Source organism: Passer domesticus, chromosome 6, assembly GCF_036417665.1.
Source record: "Passer domesticus isolate bPasDom1 chromosome 6, bPasDom1.hap1, whole genome shotgun sequence".
In the NCBI taxonomy this organism is placed as follows: Eukaryota; Metazoa; Chordata; class Aves; order Passeriformes; family Passeridae; genus Passer; species Passer domesticus.
In genome coordinates, this window is record NC_087479.1 from 34,237,211 (window position 1) to 34,261,630 (window position 24,420).

At 42.4% G+C, this 24,420-nt stretch overlaps 1 protein-coding gene across 6 annotated transcripts in view; it reads left to right on the top strand.

The window, feature by feature from the left end:
- SMOC1 (SPARC related modular calcium binding 1) overlaps positions 1-24,420 on the top strand; it is a 163,623-nt gene that overhangs the window by 31,440 nt on the left and 107,763 nt on the right. Inside the window, exon 1 of one of the 6 annotated variants that reach the window (XM_064424380.1) lies at positions 268-575. The exons of the other annotated variants lie outside the window; for them this stretch is intronic. Coding sequence (XP_064280450.1) covers positions 474-575 — 102 coding nt within the window. The 5' untranslated portion in view covers positions 268-473. Of the gene's footprint in view, positions 1-267; positions 576-24,420 lie in introns of those variants that run through there. 6 annotated transcript variants of the gene reach the window in all.

The window sequence follows — 24,420 nt, forward strand, 5'->3', positions numbered from 1 at the left end:
TTTCCTGCGCCCAATTTACTGCTCGCCTGCCCGGCTCAGCTGTCACTGCCCCGCCCGGGGCTGGGGCCGGCTATGCCCTGCATGGCTTTGGGGCGGGCGGCGCAGCCCGGCAGCCCCGCGGGGAGTGCCGGCCGTACCCCCCGGCCCCGGCACACACCCCCGGCCGCCGCGGGCTCCAGGTGCCGCCGGGATCTCCAGCTGCCACCGAGGGCTCCAGGTGCCGCCGCCCGCCCCACGCCCGCCCGGTGGCGAGGGGCCGGGCGAGAGGCGGCGCGGCCCCGCCATTGGCGGCGGCCGCACGGCGATAGGCGCACGGCGCGGTCAGTGCCGGCCGGCCCCGCCCCGCCGCGGCTTTATAACGGGCATCCCCATGGCCGAGGCGGGGAACCTGCTGCCGGGGGACCGGCTGCGCCGCACCGCCCGAGAGAGCCGCCTCTGGTGGCCGCAGAGCCGCGCCGCCCCGAGGGACGAAGATGCCGCGGGCCTGGCGCAGCGCGGGGGCTCGCCCGTTCCTGCTGGCGCTGCTGCTGGTGCATCTGCCGCCGGGCCGCAGCCACCGAGCCACGGGGCCCCGGGTAAGTGAGCTGCCGCCCGGCGCGGCAGGTTGCAGCGCCCTGCCCCGGCCCGCCGCCCCCGCGCCCTGTCAGCGCCGCAGGTGGAGCCGCGGCCGCCGGGCAGCGCCCCCGGCCCCGCGCGCAGCCCTCGCAAGGGCCTCCCCCGCTCCCTTATTAAAAGCCGGGTATCGGCTGCATGCGAGAAGTTCATACACCGGTTATTAACTTGTTGGTATTTATTGCAGAAAAACACGGGAGGGGGGAGGTTGGCAGGCTGTGTTTTTATATTGCTCGACTTGCATTTAATGTAGCCCCTGTTTCCAGCACATAGCTTTAGGACTTTTTTTATGTTCCCAAGCAGGGATTAAATGAATCCTTCCAATAAAGCTAGATCCCTTCAGCCCAAGTTTCTCCCTGTAGGAGTCTTAGGAGTCTAGCTCTGTTGGGTTTCTTTGGTGTTTTTTTTTTTTTTTTTTTTTTAATCTGACAATGCCTGACTCTTACTGGGGCTGTTCATTTCACTTACCAAACTATTACATTGCTCTGGGGGGGAACCCAGTATTTTTCTAAATATGGTTCTCCCAGTGAGTGAGTGTTACCACTGCAGCTCAACTACGGAGTAGCGTGAGAGTTTTCAATTATGAAGCTGCAAAACAGTAGCTGTTCTTCAGCCAATGTTGCTGCATAGCTCTGGGTAAGTGGAACAAACTTACCACTCTGCTGGCATGTTGGATGCATTGGCCATGTGCATTTTTGACCCAGCCATCTAAAATGCTTGAAGTGTAGTACCTAATTAACTTAGACCATAGTTAGGCACGACTAGGAATCTTTGAAATCCCTACTTGGCCAAAGTATAACAACAAGGGACTTTAGTGAAATGCTCTTTTTTTTTTTTTTTTCCTTCCTAATGGAAGTGTTGTTTGACCATGAAGGCTATTAAATGCTTCTCAGAGCTATGGAAAGCACACTACTGGCTGCAATGATGTTGTTGTGTTCAGCTGTGCTGTGTAGCCTCTTTTATGGCCAGATGTGTAACAGCAGCTGTTAGTTCTGATCTCACTAGTTCTAAGTCAGAACTGGTGTGTGCCATAAATTACTGAGACCTGCTTTAAAAGATCAGGAAACACAGGGGGGTTATGTATATATCTTTATTACCTGATACCAAGCATAAACCTCAAAATCAGAGTGATTTCAAATAGAGAGGAACTTGAAATGTGATAAGTAAGAGTCTCACTGGATGACAAGGGTCTTCATCAGCACCAGTATCTGAGGGCTTTAGTGAAGCACAATTGAAACAAAAAATCCTGATGGTAGGACATGATTGTACAATGAGCCCATATACCAAACAGTTTTCCTATATACCCTTTTTTGTACTGTACTTTACAAGGCAGTTTAATTGCTCCCTGTGCTGGGTTGTCTTGGAGTGGGAGCTACTTCAGGGGAGTGGGAAACCAAATACAGAGGACTACTGATTTACTTCTTGCTTGAAGTAAGTAAACTGACTTTGCTATTTCTTCCTTCACTACTGGGGAGAATATCAGCTGTGAACACTAACATCTGTAGTTCTGTTGGAAGATATGCCTTAAAGTTTTAACTTAGTATTTTAACTTATGAGCTCTTAAATGGAAAGCTGTATATTTCCAGGATGTCTTACTCATGAAATCTGTCTTTTGGCCCCTCAAAGTATCATGTGAAGGTGAGGAGTTTGGTTTGCTTGCTTGCAACCAGGTTGATTGATATAAGTCCCTGAGCTTCATCTCTTGCAGCGATTAGACACTGCCAATAAAGTTGTCATTAATATAAATGTGGCCAATAGGTTCCAATAAAAACAAAAATACTTTATTATTAATTTCTTAAATAATGACTACCAGGTTACACCAGTATGTATTTCTCATGCGGACTTGTGATCAAGAGCGTATCCCTGCCAGAAAGTCTCCCTGGCCAGGTGTCAGTGTTGCAGTTCTGGGGATCTGATCTTGTAGGTGTTCAAGTGCTATGTGTGATACCTGCTCTTTCACACTCTCTTCTGTATGGTAAGTGCTAGAACTACAATATTTGCAAGCTGAAATTCTTTTAAAGATGAACAACAGATTTTAGTCCTACTCAGTGAATTCAAATGACCAGCAATAATGCTTGAATCAAGTTCTAGATTTTCCTCCTTGCATTTCTCTTGCTACTGTAGTGTCCTAAGATAGGCAGCCAGTACTGTTATTAAATACATAAACAGAAGAGAATGGCTACTACTGTTTGCAGAAAATGTTGAAAAACTAGAGGTATCGAAGAGAAATAGGTGTATCTACATCTCTTGTGCCAATAAGGGATGAAACTTTCAGATTGAATGAGTTGTGGATAATTACTTGAATACCAAGGTAAATTAAAAGTGCAGCTAGTACCTACAGGTCTGTTGAGGAACTTCTGGCTCTCAAAAGGTGTACAAAGCTTGCTGTTTCTTGTTATAGTGAAACTATGAGCAGTGATGTGAATTCCTTAGGCTTGGTGTCAGTGGCTTGTAGGAAACATCTGGCTCTTGCATATTTGCTATTGCCCAATGACAGTTAATAACAACTGTCCCAAGTGAAGCCCCATAGGAAGTCTAATATCTATGTCTTTCTAATATCTAGAAATAACTTGGCAGCTCAAGGCTGCTGTGTGACTTGTTTCCTCACTTGACAGACTCTAGTAAAGCCTCTGCTGTGTTACACAATCACCTGGTCGCTTCTACTTCTGTAGCTCAGAAGAGCATTGTAGGACTATATTTGAAAGATGTATGTTTGAAGAATGCTACCTTCTGGAAAAAGATAATCAGGCTTTATTTTATATTCATACTATCTTCCTGTGTGCCTCTTTCTCTCTGCTGGCATGAGATCTGGGGTGTGGGACAAGCCAGGTCTTGCTGTTTCCCCTCTCCTTGAACCCGAAGCGATAGATGGGGAGCTTGACCAGGCTGGCTCTTGCATCTCCTTTTGTGTGGTGCATTTAAGCAGTATTCTTTCGTAGCAGATTAAATAGATTGTGCCACAAAGCTTCATTTTCCTCCATCTGGACAATTAAGTGTGACCTTAGTTTTTTCTAGTTCAGGGAGAGATCTGTCTTGGCCCTCTGCTTTCTGAGTAATACTCCTGACCATTATGAACTTCATGTATGGCAGAGAACTGTTGGTGGCAGTAATGACAAATACTAGCACAGAGAAGTGGTGGATGCTTGCAGAAGGCACACAATGTGACTGCAGCAGTCAAAAGATGTCCTATGAGTGGGCTTGGATTTCTGGAAGACTGGGGACCTGCACCCCTCCAGTGACTTCAGAGGACTAAAAGATGATAGGCGGGGACAGGGTAGTCACTGTAACATTCTTCCTATTTCATGCATGGGAATGTGTCATATCCTCCCCTGAGAGGCATGTTGGTTGGACACAGTGGAGGACCTTGCAGTTCAGTGCTGTTAAAAAGGAAGGTAGTAAATAGCAAAATTGTGATGCTACCGCAGATTCCAGTGCATCAATTGGAGTGCCACAGAGCATTGGGAATTTCCTGCTGCAGTTGGCTGCTAGCTAGAACACCAAATAAGAGTCTTGGTAAAAAGTGCTGAAAAGGCCCCTGTAGCTTTGTTGTCCCCTCTGGGAGGAGGCAGCAGCATTGCAGCTTATGCAGGAGTGGCACAAGAAGTGTGTTCTGCTCTGTGTTCACTGCAGCCCCACAAGAAGGGTTCTGCAAAGCAGGTGTCTTTATGCATACCAAAATTAGGGAGTCTGTGTTCTTTATGGTGGTAAGGAATTATAAAAGCATGTGTAATAAGAGTATAAGGCAGAGGGCTTCATTCACAGGGGGTCTAGAACAGAAGAATGAATGTTAGGATAGGTTTCAATGACTGAATTTTGTTTCTTGTTTGAGCTTAATCACCACTCTGCCTTGCAAGGGTCTACACTAGTAACCAGTGATTGAAGCACTTGAGTGCTTTTAGATTTCTTTACCATTGGAGAGATTAATTTAATGAAGAAACAAGTACCCAAAGGCAAGTCTTTAGAAAAAGAGATAGGACAGATTTGTTACTCTATGGCAAACAGCTTGTTTTGGTTGGGTGAGGGATGTTTTTTATGCAGGTGGAAACTAATTATATATGGAGCTATGTTGCTTTTTTCTCCTTCTCCTTGCTCCTTTCTAGACCTTTAATGTTCGCTGAATTAGTTTGTGTACTAAAGAAACTGCTCTGACTTGTGTTTTTTAAACAGTATGTAACTGTGTTGAAGAACAGGATTAGTTCTTGTGTGGAGAAGTATTAAAACATTATGTTCGTATTGGAACAGCAGGCCCTGTTCTAAACAGAAAAATGCAGGATTTCACTTGATTTTTGTAGTCTTAGAGTTGGTGTTCTAATTGCCTGAGCTTCACAGTTGGCTACAAGAATATTCCCACTCATGTTAATGAGCTATGCTGTTAATGAAAGATTTCTGGCCAGCAAAAGATTAGGTACAGAAAAAGAAGCTGCTCGTGTATTTTTGCTGGTGGTGGCAGCAAGTTCTGTAGCTGGTGGAACACCTACAATGATAACCTCTTGGACTAGTTTTCTAGTTTCTAGCTCTAGTGTGCTAAGGTAATCTTTACAGTGCAGAGCAGATGCTCTCTTGGCTTCTTTCATTTCCAGATGGCCTGAAGCAATTGGTAAGATGACTGTAAACTCATTTCAGTAGTGTGGTAGCTCTAAAATATTAATACTGCTATTTAAATATCTTAGATGTTCTTATCCTGCCATCTCAAACTAATTGCGACATTACTATGTCAAAAAAACCCCAAACAAACAAAACCCCATTTGTCTCTTACTTGGCTGGTGAATCCCAGTTCTTCTGGTGCTGGCACATCTGACAGTGCAGTTAAGTGTTACACAATAAGCTTTATGCTAACATTAAAAGCTAAACGTGGAAGCAATACAGGTGGAACTAAAGCTGATCCCTGAAGGCTGCTGTGCTGAATGTCATACTTAAGCATCCTGTGTGACAGTGTGGTGGCTTCCTGTCAGAGTGCCCTGGCAGCTGCCATGATGTCTCTGGTACTGATGAACCATCCAGGGACTTTGTGGCACAGCAGACCTTGAGCTGAGCTTGGTGTGCAGGGGGGGTGGTTTACTGCTTTGGTCCTCATGTGATGCTCTGGCAGAATGGCAGCTGTTGTGATTTGAACTATGAAGCTTACAAGCTTAAGTAATGTCATTGCATTGGTGGGACTCTAAGCTTCCCATGCACTTTTGTGAGGAGCTCATGTTTGTGAAGTTCTCGCTCTAACAGGGAAGGCTGCCATTGGTGTGGGTGAATCTATTTCATGCTGGAGCTTTCTGGATAAGGTGGGAGGTCAGTGTGAGATGTTTGCTTATGCAGAGAAACTGCCAGGATGTGATGGAAGTAGTATGTAACTGGCTGCTTCTTCTGACTGGCTCACGTGAGCAGTCACAACTTGTGTTCAGCAGCTTATATGTGAACCATGTGAAGCTTTCTGTGTGTGATGACTTTACTGCTTGTAAGTATGAGGAAGAAGTAAAGAAGTATTCTGGCACCAAAACCTTGACTAAGAATGCAATTCTGTGCTCTTTTTTTTTTTTTTTCTCTCTGTTGAGGGGAGGAAGCATTGTAGCTTTAGGAGAGTAACAACAGGAAAGCATAGCTAGTCACACTAGGGTGTAAAGTTTTATTCAGGACAGTGAAAACCACCCACCATACAAAAGAGTTCTTTGTATATGGCCTCATACAGACTATCAGCAGCTCTTCAGCCTGAGAGCAGCTTTCCCAGGATAAGGCCTTACCTTGAAACCAGCCTCATGCCTCATATCCTGGATGTTTTTTTCTCTTTATTAAAGTAGGTTCCTGATGCAACTTAGGCTCCTGTGGGATGCTGCAACATCCCAACAATATAGATAATGTTAGCAATATTCCTGGGTTTTACAAAAGAGTCATCTGCTTGTTCGGTGAGGAAAACGTTGCCTCATATAGCGGGCCTGCCCTCTGACCAATGCTATTTCTTAAAAAGTTGCGGTGACAAATACAGTTGTTATGGTTTTCTACAAGAGCTGCTCCAAGGGAAGCCTGTGCTGTCTGGGTAGAAGGCCTTCATGCTGAAAGTGCAGTCCTACAGTGTTGTGGGTGACGATGGAGCAAACTGGCTTTGGTTTATGGAGCGATTTATTCTCTAGGCTGTGTGGCACTTTCAGGGTACTCTGGAGACTGGCCTGAGCCTGACTGGATGATGCCAAGGCATCAGCAGTAGCCTGGAATAACACCCTTGGTGGAAGGATGCCTTGTCTGCCTCACTAGAGATATTCAAGTACTGTGTGGATGCAGTCCTGTGCCACGTGCTCTAAGATGACCCTGCATGAGCAGGGAGGTGGGACAGATGAGCCACTGTGGTCCCTCCCAACCTGACCCACTCTGTGACTGTCAGATGTTTCTGTTCTGAGTCTGTCCTTAGAACTGTGGCCTAGAAGGCCTCATAAGCCTCCTGCTGCCTGGACTGTCAGACTCTTCACTGGTGGTCCCCCAGCTGTAGCCTGCTCAGTAGGATATGCCTGCATGTTGGGTTTGTGCATTTTTGCCTCCCACTGGCTTGTGGTTGGGCCAGCTGCTTTGAGGGCCCACTGACAGAGGTTTTCATTTGGAGTGGCACGTAGCCGTGCAGCGGGCAAGTGAGTGGTAGGTGTGAAATGAGAACAAACTTAAGTACTTCCCCCCAAGGTCTGTGCCTAGAGATAGGAAAATAACACTAGTTGCTATAGTAACAGAGGCTGCATCATTAAAGGTTGGCTCAGGGTTTTGGCAAGTGGAGTCTGGCAGCGAAGCCTAGACAAGCAACCCACCAGTGCTGCTGGCAGAGTCTTCGTGCAGGTGGAGGAAGTCATACAGAAACTGGTGTGTGTAGGCAGATAACTTGCTCTGCCATGGGCACCTGGACTCCCCTCTTGGGCTGGCACTGGAGTTCTGTGGCCTCTGGATGAAGGAAATGAATGAATGTGAGCAGGGCATTGTACCTGAGTAACTGCTGCTGCTCACTGCTTGAGTATAGATCCAGAGCTTGTGCCAGGGTTCTGTAAACTGGGTTGCCTCACCCTGTACACTTTGACTTGAAGTGGCTAAGAGGAAGGAAGCAGACTGTTTGTGTGCAACATTCCTTCTGTGCAAGGCATAGACTATTGAGATTCTGTCTATGAATCTGTTGAGATTGGCTCTGTAGGCTGCATGGCAGCCCTTGTCAGTCTGAAGTTAAATTTGATTCACTGCTATAAGACCATTGGCCTAATAGAATTTTTCTCTATTCTGAGTCTTGTGACAAACTAAAATAATATAATTTTACCCTATTCAGTGTGGAAGAAGCATACTCTTTCTGTGCCACTGAGATGCTGATTAAAGATGGGGTTGAGGGGCTGAAAAAAGTGAGGACTTTCTCATGGGAGACCCTCTGATAGAGTTATAGTAAGGGGAAGGGAAGGTGTGTTGGGATAAGAAAGATGGGGAAGTAGGACAGATGAAATAACTTGTTTTTCTAAGGTTTTTCTTGGCCACTGGTCTAGTTAATGATAGTTGGAATCATATCCAGAGGGAAGTGCTGATCCTCAAATAGGGAGGAGAGGTTCCAAACACTTAGTGGGCAGATTCTGTTTCAGAGTTTCTCTTGGCCATCAGTCCTCTGTTACCATTGCTTGGGTCACAGACCAGAAGGAACGTGGAAAATGTTATCCATCCCTGTTTCATGACTGAGAATTATCATTTGAATTGCACAGGAAAGCCATATTCTGCCTTTTCATGAGCAAAGTCCACTAACTTAGCTGCTGTATGTAGGCTTGTGATGCATGGAATAGTGCTTGTTCTATAATTTCATGGAGTCCAGAATAGTTGATTAACAACTTTTTTCTTTGGTTATATAGAGAACCCAAAATATAAGATCACATGATCCTTCAGTTGTAATGCTAATACTTTAGGGTTTGATGCTCCAACAAATTAAAACAATCCAATACAGCCTTAATGTACAGGTAACTGTCTCAGATTCTATGGCTGTTGTGGGTTGCACAAGAAGCAGTGTGACCACATATGGTATGGAGGGGGAGTGAGCCAGGAATCAAATAGATAAGGAAGCATCCTTAGGTGAAAACACCTGGTAGAGGTAGTGGTATCCTTTAATGTCCAGATGTACACTATCTCTAGATCTTGCTTCTGTGTATACCATATACATGCTAGTAAGAAACATGTAGTATGGTAATCTTTTGTTGCAGCATAGACTACCTTGAGTAGCATGAAGATTAAAGAACCTACTCTAGCTAGTACATCAAACCACTTCCCTTCCCATTTCTTTGAAGCAGATTTATATGCATTCTACACTTGGGCTTAAACAAATACGTGGTGGAACTAGGTGCAAGTTAAGAACGAAAAAGCCAGAAGCTCTTGGGTATAATTTCCAAGTGGAGGATGTTAAATGAGTTGGAGTTTGTGGATACTAGCCAGATAAAGGAGTTTCTGTCTGAGCCAAGAAGCTGCTTCTGATTTGGGTTTAGTTACCATACAGAATGGCAGTAACTGTTGTTGGCTTCTGCCTGGAGTTTTGCATTTGGCTTATTCTTTTGCCCTTAAAAGTAAGCAGACAAGTGTTGCAAAAGTAGATAGGCTGTATGCAAAATTGGCTTTTAAAAATGTGTATGCTTCCGGAACACTAGAGTATTATTAACTCCAAACTTGTAGGGAAATGTGAGTTTTAATGTGTGTGCATCTCAGGCTTAGTGGCAGCAAATTATTTTTAACATAGAAATCTGTGAGACTGGTATGTGTAAAATGAACAGGGGTGTTAATGCAATAATTTTTTTGCTCCACAGTTCTGGAAATTAGCTTGACTTATTTCCCTTTCTGTGTCTTAACGTCAAAATATGTAAATCTAGAAGAACTTGATCCACCTTTTAAAATTAAAAACAATACCAGTATCTGCAGCCAAGGCTTTGGAGTTCTGTCAGGTAAGGGATTGGGTGTAAGTGCTGCCATATCTTCCTGCTGTTGTAGTAAACTGTAGCCAACTGGATTCTCAGTGCTTCAGCTGGTGGTGTTATTTGCCCTCAATTAGCTGCAATGCATTTGAAATATTCCTGGAAATTAAGCTAGATGCAGAAATCTGTCTTACTAGAGCTTTAACATAACTTCTGAAAGTGCTTGCTATGGGATAGGATTTCTTAAATGCACTGCACCTGTGTAGCTGTCCAGGGGTTTAGTTTTTGACTGTAAGAGAATGGTGCTTCTGGCTGCTATACCTGAAGGCCTCAGGTTATTCTAGAGGTGCTATCCTGCAGCTTTGTCAGTAAAAATCTGAAGTGATGGCCAAGTAATGCTGCTTATCTGGATAGGTAATATCTCATGGTGGAATAAGGTATTTCAGTGGTGGCTGTGCTACCTGACATGTCTCATGCTTTCCATAAAGGGGGTGAACATTGAAGAATTTTGTTATGATTTTTTAATCAGGGTTGCTACACTAGCATTCCCCTGACTTGTTGGTGTCGATGGGCTGTCTTTCCTTCTTTATTATTGCATAAGTGCAGTGAGAATTTTTATGAGCAGGGCTCGTACCCCTAGGTTTGAAAGTCAAAGCTGTCTTTTGTGGGCTTTATCTTGTTAGGTGCTCTGTAGAGCCAGGGATGTTCTGCTTCATAGAGTCAGGACATTCTTTCAATGGCAGTAACTGCTCTTGGACTGCCTTTACTTTCCCAGTTTGAGCTTGAACCATAGAAGGAGTAGTAGTTTCAATTTCTACAGACTTTTACAAAATGGACATAATTTGCTGGTGGTAGTGAATTAATGATTGTTAAATCCATTGTCTACAAGTACAGGGCAGTATGTCAGCCCAGAGTTTTTGTTTTGTGTGCTCCTCTTCAGGAGTTTCCAGGGAGCTGGGTGTTTTCTTCACCGTGAAAGAAAGTGCTTTATGCTCCAACTTGGTGGTGCTTTTCTTTTTCTAAATTAAGGACTCGTACATCGAGGTAGTCTAGTTGGCTCTGAAGTAGTCTGAATGTTACTAGTTGTAGCTGTGGAAGACTTAAGTTTTCCAAGGCTGTCAGGCTTTGTTCTCTTCTCAGTTACCCTGAAGTAACAAATGTATTAGAAAAAAAAATTGTGCTTTGCTGGATTTGAGCTGTCACCTAAGCTATTACTCTACTTAAAATGTGAGGAGTTATTAAAATCTAGCTGTTGGAGCTCTCCTGAACTTCCCAGCTCACCTATTAGTCATGTATACCCTGAAAAATAAATTAAATTTATGGTGGCTGATAGAGCTTTAAATAACTAGACAAGGTAAACATTTGCCATTTTGTTACTAAAATAAGGTGTCTCTTAAGGGTGAATAGGACAGGGAGTAGAAAGCAATCGGCGTGAAACTTTGGCTTTTCTTGTCTTGCTCTTCAGTTGTCAGTGAGACTATATAAATTTCAGGATTTTTATTGTGAACAATAGGTACCTAAAGGAGCTCCAAACTAGCTGGGTTGTGAAGAGAAGTTAAGCTTTTCTTTACCACAAAAGTGCTTCTTCACCTGAAGCGCTTTGGCAGCAGTACTGGAGCTGAAACTCGCTGTTGCTTATTAGCATACTGCAGTGTATGTTTTGCAGGTTTCTAATCTGGATTTGAATGCACCCATAGGATGAAGCATCCTAACTCATTTGCACTGTTTTGTAAAATCTTAGTGTGTAAACAGGTATGATGTGTAGCTGTTAGCTTTTATCCTAGGAGGATGAAGCTATCCTGGTTTGTATGTGGTTCTTGCATGCAAGTAATTTTAAAAAAAGTCAGTCCCAACTTCCAAATCGAGTTTTGCCTGTGTAATTAACTTAAGAAAAACACATTATATCTTCTAGAACACTAGTAGCTTTTTGGTGCTGCAACTGGAACTGAGTGGGAGGAAAAAAATTTACCACACTTGAATAAATTTAAGCATTCCTAAAACCTGTCCCTCAACGTTTCTGGATTTCGCCCAATTGTATGACAAGTATATTTTGAGTCCAAAGATTTTCGGATCTAGCTTGAATAGCTGGTGTCATGAGCAAACTAAGTTTTTGAGTTTCCTGTTGGAACTCTAAGAATTTACCTAAAAGCCCTCAAGTTTTGCTTCTAGTTCTGTTGGCAAAAAAACCCACAAATGTTTCCACAGTTGCTTCACATAATTGAGGGACTTTTTCCCCAGCCCTTGCTGAAGTCCCATAACCGGGGAGAGTTCAGTAGTAGAACCTCATGCAATATGAAGACAAATGTCTGATAAAAAAAAAACAAACCAAGCAACAGTATGCTCTTAAGTGAATGACAATCCCAAATAAAAAGATTAACTTCAACTCTAGGCAAGTTTTTCTCTGTAGCAAAGAAAAATAAGCTACAGAGGCATAGCTCCTTTTTTCCCCCATGTTTAAAAAAGGTAGGTATTTTACCATAGAAACTGTTCTGGCTGTTAAACTTCAAGCCTTCTCAGGTATCCCATGCAACTCTTAGCTCCTTATTGCTTTTCTTAAGGAAATTTCCACATCTGACCTTAAGTGGAAAGCTTCTACTAGAACTACTTCCAACTTAGCCTGCCCATTAATAGTGGCACCTACAGAATAGCTTCTGACTAGCTTTTCCTTTGTCTAGACTCCTGTCAAATCTGCTTCATTCCCTCTAAGATATATACTCCCTGGGTGTGCCTCTGTTCAGGCAGGACAATGGGAGTGGGAGAACAATTCTGAACTTGGTAGTTTTTGCTGAACTGTGCCTGAAGCCTTCCTCTTGGTAAAGGTGTGTCCAATTTCAGGAATTCATGCTTTTCTTTGGAATCACTGGGGCAAGTAAATCAAGTTAAACTACATGTATATTCCACTTGACATGTTTTCCTTCAGTTTGTTCAGCATTGATAAACTTACTTATAAAGATATAACCAAATTTTCAGGGCAATGATTAAGTATTGCATGTCAGAGCAAAAGCTAAAAATTACTTTCACTTCTTTCCTTGTCTTTACCTTTCATGAAACTGTGGAGAATATAAGCATTTGTATTCAGGAAGTGCCAGAAGGCTGATTATAGACGTGATGAGGTCACCTCCGATTAAGAGGACAAAATAGGGTGTTATCTTTGGCTTGTCTCTGGTTAGTATTTATTAGAAAGCAAACCTAGGGATTACCACAAACAGCCTAAGCCAAGCATTTCAGTTCTTCACTGTATGGTAGACTGATGTTCACGCATATCCATGCATTTCCTAAGGCAACCAATTAGGATCAAATGAGAAGAGATAATCTTGTTAAATCTCATGCCAGTGTTCAGATGGGTAGAATTGTACTTATCTAAAATTGCTTTAGTGGGACTTGCTAGTGGCTTTTGTTTCACTAGCAGATGTTGATTTAAAAATACAAGACTCTCTTGGCATCTGTTTTATTGTGAGGTGATTGACACCAGTGCTAGGAATTGTTTACACAAAACATCTGAATGTAGTCACAACTGGATTCAACAAGATACGAAGTGAAGACAGCATTTATAAATGCTGACACTGATGAAGCTTGTTTAGTTGATGACCTATACTAAATTGCAATCAGGATTTAATGGATTTGAATAGAGGAAAACTCTTAAAATAGGAAAAGGACTGAGTTTGAGGAAGCGTTTCTTATGCAAAGTGCAGGGAGTGCTTTCTCTTATTTTCCCCAGCTCTGAGCTTCTTTTTTTGATGAAACAGCTGCTGTAGTATCCACTCTTGAACTGAAACTCTTATCAAGCTGCTGCCCTGGCTTCTTGTTCATCTTGAACACTTGGCTTAGAGGTTCACATCCCTGAAGTGAAGGAAAAGCACTATGAAGTTTCCCCTTACTTTAGGAGCAATGTGCCTCTATCTTAAGTATTCATTGGGGAGGAAGTTGATGGTACCCAGTGACATCTTGTTCTCAGCTGGGGATTATTAGAATTCACAGCTGACTCTTGGGAAATATTTCTGGGTGTATTATAGGGCAACACCTATGTTATATCTAGTGCTGTATGCAGAATCTGCTCGGCTCGAACAGTTTTAGTTAGATTTACTGCTTTCAGACAGTGAGCTTGATTTTGTCGGAAGCTTCCCTTCAAATGTGATTCCTGTTTGGGGAAAGTTTTTGTGGAAATTGAGTAAGATTATAAAGTCATCCCACTTTAAAGCTCAAATGGCACTGATTCAACAAATGCTACAAGATACTAAAGAGACAATTGTGAAGGGTTGAATGAATATCTGGCAAGTGTCTGTTTCAATTGAAGCTTGTAATCCGCTTTGGTTATTGCAATATAAAAGGTCAACAGTTCTGGAAAGACAGGATAGCTCAAAACTCCGAGTTGGTGTCAGACAGTGACAAAATTAAACAGAACTTTAATTAATCGCTTGCATTCACTTAATTCCCATTCCTTCCCTTGGTTGATTTATTTTCTGGTTCATTCACTTATGCCAGGGAAAGCTGCCTTTCTAGATTTCAGACCATCCCTGTATTTCTTAAGCCTCACTGATGCTACAGTACCTCTAATGACGAGCAAGCACCAAGTTGTCCACAGAACCAAACAGCATGCATTGTTCTTGGCTGGAGTATGAGGATTGTGCCTAGAATCTGCAAATTTGAAATGTTCTGCCAGACCCATCCTCATTTCTTCCTATGCTCCAGCATAGGAGTTTTTCTTAGCAACTTCAGTCTTCCAGAAAAAATCTGCTCCGTCATGGCTTCTCCATGGGGTGCAGGTTCCTTCAGAAAATGCTGGCCCGCTGTGCTGTGGCGTCTTTCCAGGGACTGCAGGGCAATATCTGCTCCTCCGTGTTTTTTTTCTGTGAACTGCAGAGGAATCTCTACTTTGATACCAAAGACTCCTTCATTGATCTCGATTGTGCTGTGGCTTCTCACTTCCCATCCTGCTCCCCATGTGACGTTTTGCCCTTTAAGTTTGCTCTCAGAGGCACTGTCAGCCTGGCTGATGGGCTGCCCTTTGGCCTGCAGTGGGTGTGGTATGCAACCAGCTGTGTCCAGCACAGGGCAGCCCCTGTCTTCTCAGGGAGACCCCCTCTGCAGCTGCTACCAAAACTTTGCCATGTAAACCCAATACAGGTGGTGAGACAAGGCTCTACCCTGTGAGTCAGCATTGCTGCTTCTGCAATGCTGCCTTGGATTGCAAAGATCCCAGCAGAGTTAGCAATGGTTTTGCTTTGAAAGTACCACCAACATGGAGTTCACACATCAAACTGGTTGTGCCTTGAAGTCACCTGCTTCAGTCCTTGTCAAGGCAGTGTGGATGTCTAGGAAAGACTCCATGTGGTTTCCCTGTGAAAGGTGACAGTATACCTAAGCAGCATCAGAGAAGATGTTGTCTAGCCTATGTTCTAATATCTGCTTTTAATTTTTTAAGATGTAGCCTCAAATTGACTGAATACTTTCAAGTTCTGTTCCCATATGAATGTAGATTTCAGGTTGATTGTGTTACTCTGTTTTTCCATATGAATGCCTTTACCTCCAGAGCAGTGCAGTTCTGTACAATTTGCAAACAGCTGCTTTGCAGGTATGTGTGTGACTTATGGGGGGTGACTTTCATAGTAAGGAAGTGGAAAGCCTGATCACCTTGAAGTTCTTTGGGATTTTAGCTTCTACACACTACAGGTGTTTCAGATCATGGAATATAGATGCAGGTTCTCTGGCAGTTGAGTGCTAAATCCTACATGAATTCAAGCACCTACATGCTATTCATTTCTGGCTCCATGAAGAGCTTCTGAAAATTTTGATATGGCAGGGCTGTCACGTCCAACGGTAGGGACTGGCTTTGTATTTTCCCCATTTGGAAGGGGAAGAGACCACACAGTTAATGGTAAGTGCTATAACTGGTCCTGGTACTGAATAATTTTGAAAAAAGGACTGCCAAATATTGTATCTCCTGACAAACTTTGACCTGGTAAACTTGTAGAAGCTAGTAATTTTGGTCACCTACAATCTCCAAACAGGATAGGAATAAATGTTTTTAAGTTTCCAGAATCTGACAACGTCTACATTTTAATCTGAGGGTTTAAGCCTTTACCAAATAGTTTCTCAAAGCCCCATGAAGACTAAGCCACTGCAGTAATTCACAAACACAAACCTTACACTTTAAAGCAGTAATGAAACTCTATTACTTTACTTGTATTATGTGAGTCCTTTTGGCAGGATATAGGGAACAGTACAAACTTTAAGTAAAATATAGTAATAATAATAATAATAAAAAATCCTAGATATAGAAGTACCACTGCTTGAGTTAAGATTGTTAGCATTTCAGTGCAATAGGCAACAAGTTTAGTTGGGTACTCTCAAGCTGTAACAACCTCCTGTTTCCAAGTTGTTTTTCTGCTCAGAAACCATCATTTATGCTGCATCCATTCTGTGGTTTGTGTTTCCAAGCTCATGTCCAGGCATGTCTTCTGATCCCTGCCTATGTGTTGAGTATGTTGCTTTGGCCTGCTGTGAGTTACAGCCAGACCACAGCTGTGGCTGGACTGACCAGTTTTGTCTTCTGGTTGTGAGGCTGGGGTTGGATTTAGTCACTTGCCTTGGTGGTCAAGTCTGGATGAAGAACAGCTACTGAAGGTGGTCTAGGCAGCTCTAGCCTCCTGCTTGAAGTGCTGACATATTGTGGAAGTGGAGCAGCTTTTAGAGTGTAGAGCTCTCATTATGATACTGCAGTTGCTGACAGCCAGCCTGTGCTGGCTCTAGGGATGGACCATGCTGAAAATGAGCTCTTTGTTTCTACTGGCTTAGCACCTCTAGTTATCAGGCAATTTAAAACACTTGGAAGTGCTTCACGTATTCCTTCTGTGTCACATACTAGTGAATTAAATAAAGTTAACCTTTCAAATAGCGTCTAAAAGCACAGTAATTAAAAATTCCATGTCTGCTTGCAGCTGTTATCTTTGGGAGACTGGACTCTCAGCTTAGTGACAGTAGGTGCATTTCTCTGTTTCTGAAACCCAGCTTCTTGACTGTTCTGAAAGACTAGTTTATTAACTCATCCCACCATCCATATGCTTGTACATCACTGGATTAGAGATGTTGGTTCAGTGATAGTACCTGGTATTTGTCTCTAAGCAAGAGGTGATGGTGTGACTTAGGAGCAATTAGGTGCACCAGCTGAAGTCTGGAAGTGCTAGTTACGAACTTTACTGCTGTCCTATTATATAACTCCCGTGGAAAAAGGATTTACAGCTCTGATGTTCTGGTGCAAGTTAAAGCATTGCTTTCCTTTCCTGTACTCTTAGGGAGCTGTACTGCTATAACTATGCAGTATACCCTTACTGCATAGTTATAGCAGTAACTTACCCTCTGTTCAGAGTAATGAGTTCCAACTTCTTTTGCTGTTGTTTGTAATACAAAGTTCTTCATGCTGGCTCCTTTGAGAAAGAAGAACTTGTGTACTCACCATGAGTTGACAGCTAAGGAAAGGAACAAATGTTCATTCTACTGAAATCACAGTAGACCCCTAGTCCACCTAGATTTATGTTAAAAGTTGCGGTGTTCTGTTATGTTCCAGCCAAGTGTTACATGTATGAGAAGTAACTTTACTTCCAATGAAGGGTAAGACAAACTATTTCTTTAGGCTTTTGGAGTAGGCTGAGATTCTATGTGGAACTTGTTGAATAGAGAGGATTTTATCCCCCCTCTTCCCCATGAATAGGGTCTATGTCTCAAAGCAAGAGCAAATTTCTTTGCTAATGTGCAGTGATGAAGACCAGTTCAGTGTGAGACTAGTTAAGGTGTCTTGGCTGACTTTAGTTGAAGACTCTGCTTTCATCACAGGCACACTTTGCTGGTGTCCTGTGCTGGCAAAACTTCCTATCTGTGCTGCACCTAGTGTAGGTCTAATTGAGCACAGGGCTATCTACAAGAATTTATCTTCTAGAAGAAAACTATCCATCTCTCCAAATGAGATCTGGGGTGACTCGTATGTCCCAACCTTGGCATTATAATTAGTTTTATCCTGCCACTTGTTTGGAAATTTTCCCTGCAAGTCTAGTGTAGTGGTTGTCGGGTAGATCCAGATTATTTACATGTACTTTTGAACTTTGCCAGCAGTTGTACAAGACATATCTGTGATCTGGTAAGGGTATTGCCTGGACTTCATGAGGCTGGTTATAACCTGGAGGTGCTTTGAACTAGCATACCTGGTCATGTTGTACTTCCACTTAATGAACTGCACAGTGGGATAGTATCACACTGGTTATGACACTGCTGTGTGCTGCCCTGGGCAAGCTGGTTTCAAACTGAATGTGTAGCAGCACTTGAGGGGATAATGTGGCTCCTCAGAACATAGAAGAGTTATATAATCCACAGTGCACTAGGAACTGAATTTTCAAGAGGTGTTGGTGGATTGCTTTGGCTCCATATGTACCCTGAAAAGTCTTTGAATAGGGAAAGGAAACCAACTCTCACGTGTGATGGACTAGATCTAGCCTAGCTAGGGCATGCTATTAATTTAGGCTCTTAACATCTACATTCTCTCTGCTATTAAGACCTATGGCCAACCTGTGCAAAGCTTTTGACAGCTGCTTTTTATTTTCCATTGTCAAGTATTTAAGTACTTCCTTGAAGTAGAATATTGAGATGACTCTGGTGAGTGCAGGACTTCTCTGTTCATCTGTTGTTTGTTAAATATGAATGCAGGATTGTCAATTGCCTTCAGTTCTTGTTTAGGTTTGCAGCATGGGAAAGTGGAAATCTGTCGTGGGTGTCTGTAAACACAGTATGTTAAAATATTGTCTGCAAGTGTGAACAAGGTCGTGCTGGAAATGAGGGAAGTAGATCTGAAATTTGTAGTGATGTTGAATTTAGCCTGAAAGGAAAGAAGAGATTGTTGGTGTCAGCATATGAGGCAGAGAATGCTCAGAAATCTTTTCTGCTGTCTAAATTACCAAAGAACTTGAAATAGGATGGCAAAAACTTGACCAATGTACATAGCAGCATGTCAGGATGGGAATATGTGGGTTGATGTGATTTTTGGCTTGATTAGGTGAATTGGCTGATGTAAGCTGAAGGCTGAAATCTTGCATGGAGGCAGCTATGATAACCACAGGATATTTTTCATGTGGTTCTAGGCATGAGCATCCAGTGGTGGTGTGATCCCTGTGGAGAGGGAACTTTGTGTAGAGGGAACTGATAGGGAAGTCTGGCTTCCCTATGAAGCAGAGGGCCAGGTGTGTCCCTCGTCCTGAGTCCTGCCCTCTCGTGGCCCTGGCTGGGCAGGGAGTGGCTGCCTTGTGACCCCGAGCACCAGCCTGGGGCATGCTGCTGGAGGGGTGTGCTGAGCACACAGCTGTGCTCTGCCGTGTGACAGACATGTGAGGAGGAACAATGGAAATCATCCAGGAAACACTTCCCAAGTTGAATTATTAAATTTTATGGGATGCCATCCAGAAGCATGATTTGGGGATGCTCACACCTTTTTAGTCTGAGAATAAGCCCTTTCTGAGAGGAGCCCACTGTGGAAGAGTGGCAGCATTCCCTTCTCTAAAAGCCTGGAGGTTTGAGCAAAGAATCAGATACTTTGATGGTAAAATGGAAAGCTAGCCAAAACAGAATTTCAGAATCACACAGTGCAGGACTGCATCAGCAGTGTGGTAAAACCTGTTTTACCTCAAACCATGTAGATAAAATGCACATCACTTTATTTACAGTATCATGGAAGACTGTGCAGACTTGGGAACTTGGAGCAGCTGGAGGTCTGTATGTGCAAGTTAGGAGACTACTCCTGTAGCTAACCTTTAGGTTAATCTCCTAAAGGAGCTGCTTAGCTTTGAATGCTGTTGCCTGTGTGCTAACACTTTCTTGTTCTTTTGAAGAACAAAACTTAGGATGTTCAATGTTTGTGTGGCTATAGAAGGTTAAAAGGCGTTTGGTTGCATAATTGGCTGTCTCTACTTGCTTACTACCAAGAAGGAAAACTGGTATGTGCCTTGACTTTCCAAGATCAAAACTGCTTGCAAGACTCTGCCTTTAATCTTTAAATTTTCTGTGGCTTCTAGTAATGATGTATTAGTTCAACTTTCATTCAGCATGCTGTTGGTGAAAGTTAATTAGATGCTTTAATGCCACTTGAATAGTCTGCCTGACCAATAATATAATTAATTGACCATTTGTGCCATTTAGAGGTGTAAGCATTGGTGTGCAGCATACTGATAAGGTATCTCAGCGATGGCCTTTTAGCATGCTTAGTTATAAAGTGCTTTGAACTGGAAATTGAGCAATTACCTCTGGAAGTAACTAAAAAAGGCCAGTGGAAGATGTAGCTGGATTATAGTACTGAATGAACAAAGATTGGGTTATGCATCTGGCTTTTGAAGACAGTCTCAAGTCCCATCTGAGCGTGCTTTTGGATTGGAGGATTGCTGTTCTGGTAATTTGCTCAGGTTGTCTTAAGTCGGACAACTCCTAAGTAGCTTCAACATGGTAAAAAACTAAGCCTAAAATGCAGTAAGACTTGTATTTTCTCTTTAGACTGTATTCTTGAAGTGGTGCTCCCCCAGTGTGTTAAGGCTTTGCACCAGAAATTGAAGGATTTAAATTCACTAGGCTTAGGATCTTTACTCTTCAACAAAGTAAATCACAGACTTTGTAAGACTTTGTTTTAAGGGTACCCTGTCCTATACTAATATAGTGAGCGTATAATGCCAAAAAACACACCTGATGCTTATTTTTTCTGTTCAGTGATTTGTTTACTTCAGTAGTAAGAGAATGCAGTTGTTGAACAACTCAGTGGGGTGTCTCTTTTTCCTATCAAGGCTACTGCATCTTTGCATTTCCTAGTTACAAAGTATCTAAACTTAACTTGCCAGGTAGTACTTCTGCACCTGCAGGGCTGGACGACTGAGGAGTTAAAGCAGATGCTGACTACTGCATCAGTCTCTACAAGGTGGGCTTGTCCAAATAAGAAATTGGGGAAGATAGAAACAAGGAAGACTTCTGCTCAAGTCTAGTAACTGAGTTTAGCAGGTGAGAAAATCCTTTAAGGCTCTCAATCACACTTTCAGCAGATCTTTGCTCCAGTAATTAAGTGTTGAATTGGAACTGTTCAGCTTCTGGTTTTATTATGGTTACTACACTTGATTATGGTTGTGTGGCTGCATTTATCCAGCCAACCCTGTTTGATACTGAGCTTGGTGGACGTTGCTGTGCTGCATAGGAAAGAGAAATACTGAGGTGGCAAAACAGTTCCTAAAGCAGGCATGCAACTTCTGTAGCCTCTTTGAGCAGTTGGCTTGGGTTCATCTGCCAAAGCCTAAAACTGCTGGTCTCCCACAAAGGTACATGCCTGATGTGATATTTTTAACTCTGGGCTTGTCAGCAGCTGAGTGGATTTCTTTGTGAAAGGGAATGATGTCAACAGTACTCCTACTTGATCTTCTCTTCCTGCATAAGTATACTAAGGTGGATTGTCAAAAGTGTGCATATTGTGCCACAGATTTGTAGAGTGGGAACAATCCAAAGGAATTGCCCTGAAAGTTTTCTGCAAGAAACTATACAAGTTGTGGGACATCTTGAGAATTAAATGCCACATTCTCTGGTTTTGTCTGCCCTTTTTAGATTGAGAATTTGAAGGAGGTATTTGCCTTTTAGAATGTGCTTCCCCATTGCTTGTTTTGGGTGCCTTACTCTATTTCTGTTACTAGTTAAGTGGATAAGTGTTTATTTTTTCTTTTGCAGAGGATCTACCATGTGTTTCTAGCCTTAGGGCTGAGAGGAAGTGCCATCACTGGAAGCAAAACCAAACTCATCCTTCACTGCCTCTCCCAGTGCCTTCTATTCCACAAGTTAGGTAATAGGGAAGGACAGTGCCTGGATCTTCTAAGTTGTGCTAACCTCAAAGGGTACTCTGAGATCCTAAATGTTACTTGGCTCTACTGTAGTTGTGTTGGTGCCCTGTTCACACTTAGTTTGCCCCAAAGGTGGGAAAGAGAAGGCAGGAATGTCAAGTATCTTCAATTTGCCAGAGGATGTGATTAGGTAACTTAAGAGGATTTTCAAGTCTTTCAAACAGTGAGTACACATGTCAAATGTGATGGAAAGCTCCAGAGTCTTACATGGTTAGTGTTTTATGGTTTTTGGGTAAGCTACTAATGAAATTATAAGTTTTGTTTTATAACAAATACTGACATGTTACTCGTAGGTGAAATTTGAGACTTGGATCCATGCAGTGTAATTCTTGTATTTATTACATATATAACCTCTTTAAAAGCCCAAACAAATCAAATAACTCCACAATAAGCATGCCACTTAGCCACTCAACTGGACTGACTCTAGCTTTGGTACCTTTGGTTCCTTTTTTGCATATTTCTACCCAACCTTTACTTGACAGATAAAAAATTGAGGACAGTACATAGTGGTAATCTGTCTTGTCCACAGTGCAATACTCATGCAAGAGTATAAGAGAATAGTGATAGGTTTTTGGTTAACCATCCCTCTTGAAGGGTATTGGCTGTACTGGTTAAGTTAAAGCAATAACACTGCTTCATTTCCTGCTGTCCAGTGTTATCCTCTTATTTTCTATGTTAGACACTCGGGCTGAATCAGCAAGTGCTTCCCTGTAGTTCAAACACTGCATATAAATGAAGCCACAGCTGTAATTGCTCTGAGGTGTAAGGAGTTAACTACATGCTACACCTGACCTACACAGTTCTACATTATCTACTTTCTTCTTGGATGTGCTTTTGGTTAGTAGCTATGAACATGACTGGAGGCTGAGGGAGAATGGCTTTCCAGGCATCAAATTCCTGAAGAATGGTGATAGATTGTGCTCTCTTTTATCTTTTCTACTAGCTTGTTTTGTGAATTTGAGTGAGTTACCATCTCTAAAGCTTTTCACCAAGAGTGGGGTAATGCCTGCCTTACAGGTATGTGTCAGAGCCCTTTTCCTAGTAAATGTGCTGTAGTCCACAGATAAAAGGAGTCTCAGAAGTGCAAAACCTCTGAAGCTGCACAGCATGCGTATAATATATCCCCATTAAACAGCTATTTGGCAATGTGTAATGCACTTTCAGTTAATGAGGGATGTTTTAAATTGGTTTTTTTTACAAGTCTTTATTTCATAAGAGTCAGCCAAGTATGTATCGTGTTGCATTTGATAGGATCCTTGTCGTTCCTGTTCCTAAGTAGGACCTCAAATTATTCTTGTTCAAGTGATGCACAGCACCCAAGAGAATTCCTGCCTAAAAGCTCAAACAAGAGCAAAAAATGTTTAGGGTGTGTTTGTGTCTGTGTTGGCTTGGGAACTGCAGAGTTGAAGCTCTTTGCTGTTTTAGGCTTGGGTACCAACTTGGTGCCACATATTATCACCATGTAAAACAATTCTTAAGACACTAGAAAGTTACAGGATTTCTCTGGTGTTTCTCATTTATCAACAGTTTAATTTCATTAAGAATAAATAAATTACCTTTCTCAGGCAACATTTCTTCAGCCTTCTTGGGAAGAACTTAAGCTTAGCAAGCTGAAGAGGTCAGTGGACTTGAGAATCCCACTTCCACGTGGTTAGAATGCATAGATATTCTTCCAGAACCTGAACCCAGTGCAGACAGTTTAGATGGTAGGACGAATTCTAGAAGTTAGTGAATGGTTCTTCTCACGATGACTGTAAAAATAAGTTCTCTCACAAACAAGCTGTTGAAAAAAAACTCAAACTGATTTCTTTATAAAAAGGCACACAGCAACAAGAAAGTTAGGGAATTGTCCCATTCAACTACCTGCTGTCTTGTGATTGCTAGTTTAATTCTTTGATATCTGACTCTACAAAAATGAAAGTAACTTCTGTATTTGGAGAAATATCCTTTGCATACATGGACATTGCATAAAGGTAATAGAAATATGTAGCTGAGTAGTCAGAACATCTGTGAAGAAAGTTATTGTAGGAGCTTATCAAGTGCTTGTTAGGTACCTCAAAACAGACCTTAAGTGATACTTCTGCAGTGGAAGTGTGGTATATATTTTTGGGGGACAGTTTGCTGTGGCTCTAGCATCCTGTATTCCAGTTAGTGAATGAATGCAAAAAGCAGTGTGTTCAGGGTTGTGGGGCTGCTGCTTTTGATGGGCTGGTGCTGATCAAAGGGGTGGAAGAATTGCCGATTTTTGGTGCTCCTGGGGAGAAGAATGATTGGTGTAAGCCTGAAAGGGGTAAACTTTATGAGAAAAGACTGTTATACTGGGGAGATGATTTTAAGTAGAAATGGAATGAGATGCTCAGGGACAAAGTGAGAAGTCGTAAGTCAACAAGCTGGCTGGAGTGAACCTGCCAGGCAGGTCCCTAATGATAAATTACCTGAATTAATCCATTATGACACAAGTCCATTTGAGTAGCCATTGCTGTGGGTGTTGACTCCCTGTTTTGAGGAATCCTGGCTAAGTACTGAGACGAAGATGAGCAGTTCCAGTATCTGTTTCTGAATCTGTCTTGTGGCACCACTGTGAGGAATAGTGCTACTCCAAACCAGTAACAATCTCTTTCTGCCTGAACTATTTAATACTAGTGGGAAGAATTTTGTTTTGAAATAATGTTTATCATGGACTGCCTCTGCTGCTCAAAATGGCTTATGCTTGTAAAAAAAATGAGGAAAGAATAGGATGGGTCTTTCCTATGTACTTACCATGTGCCTGATGAATTTGACCAATAATTCAGGTTAATTGCTACCTGAATTATGCTAATTGTAAAATTTTGCAAAGGCCAAGTGATTTATGCATCCTTCTGTAAGAGCAATCTCCTGGTTTTGAGCTAAAAAGGAGTCTTTTGGCATTTTTTTCCTTGCAGAGTGCTGTTTTGGTGAAAGTACACTTTTTTCCTCTTTTAAGTTGACACAAATGTTGAACAAGAGCTCTTTTCTGTATAAAAATACTAAAATAAGAGCTGCTG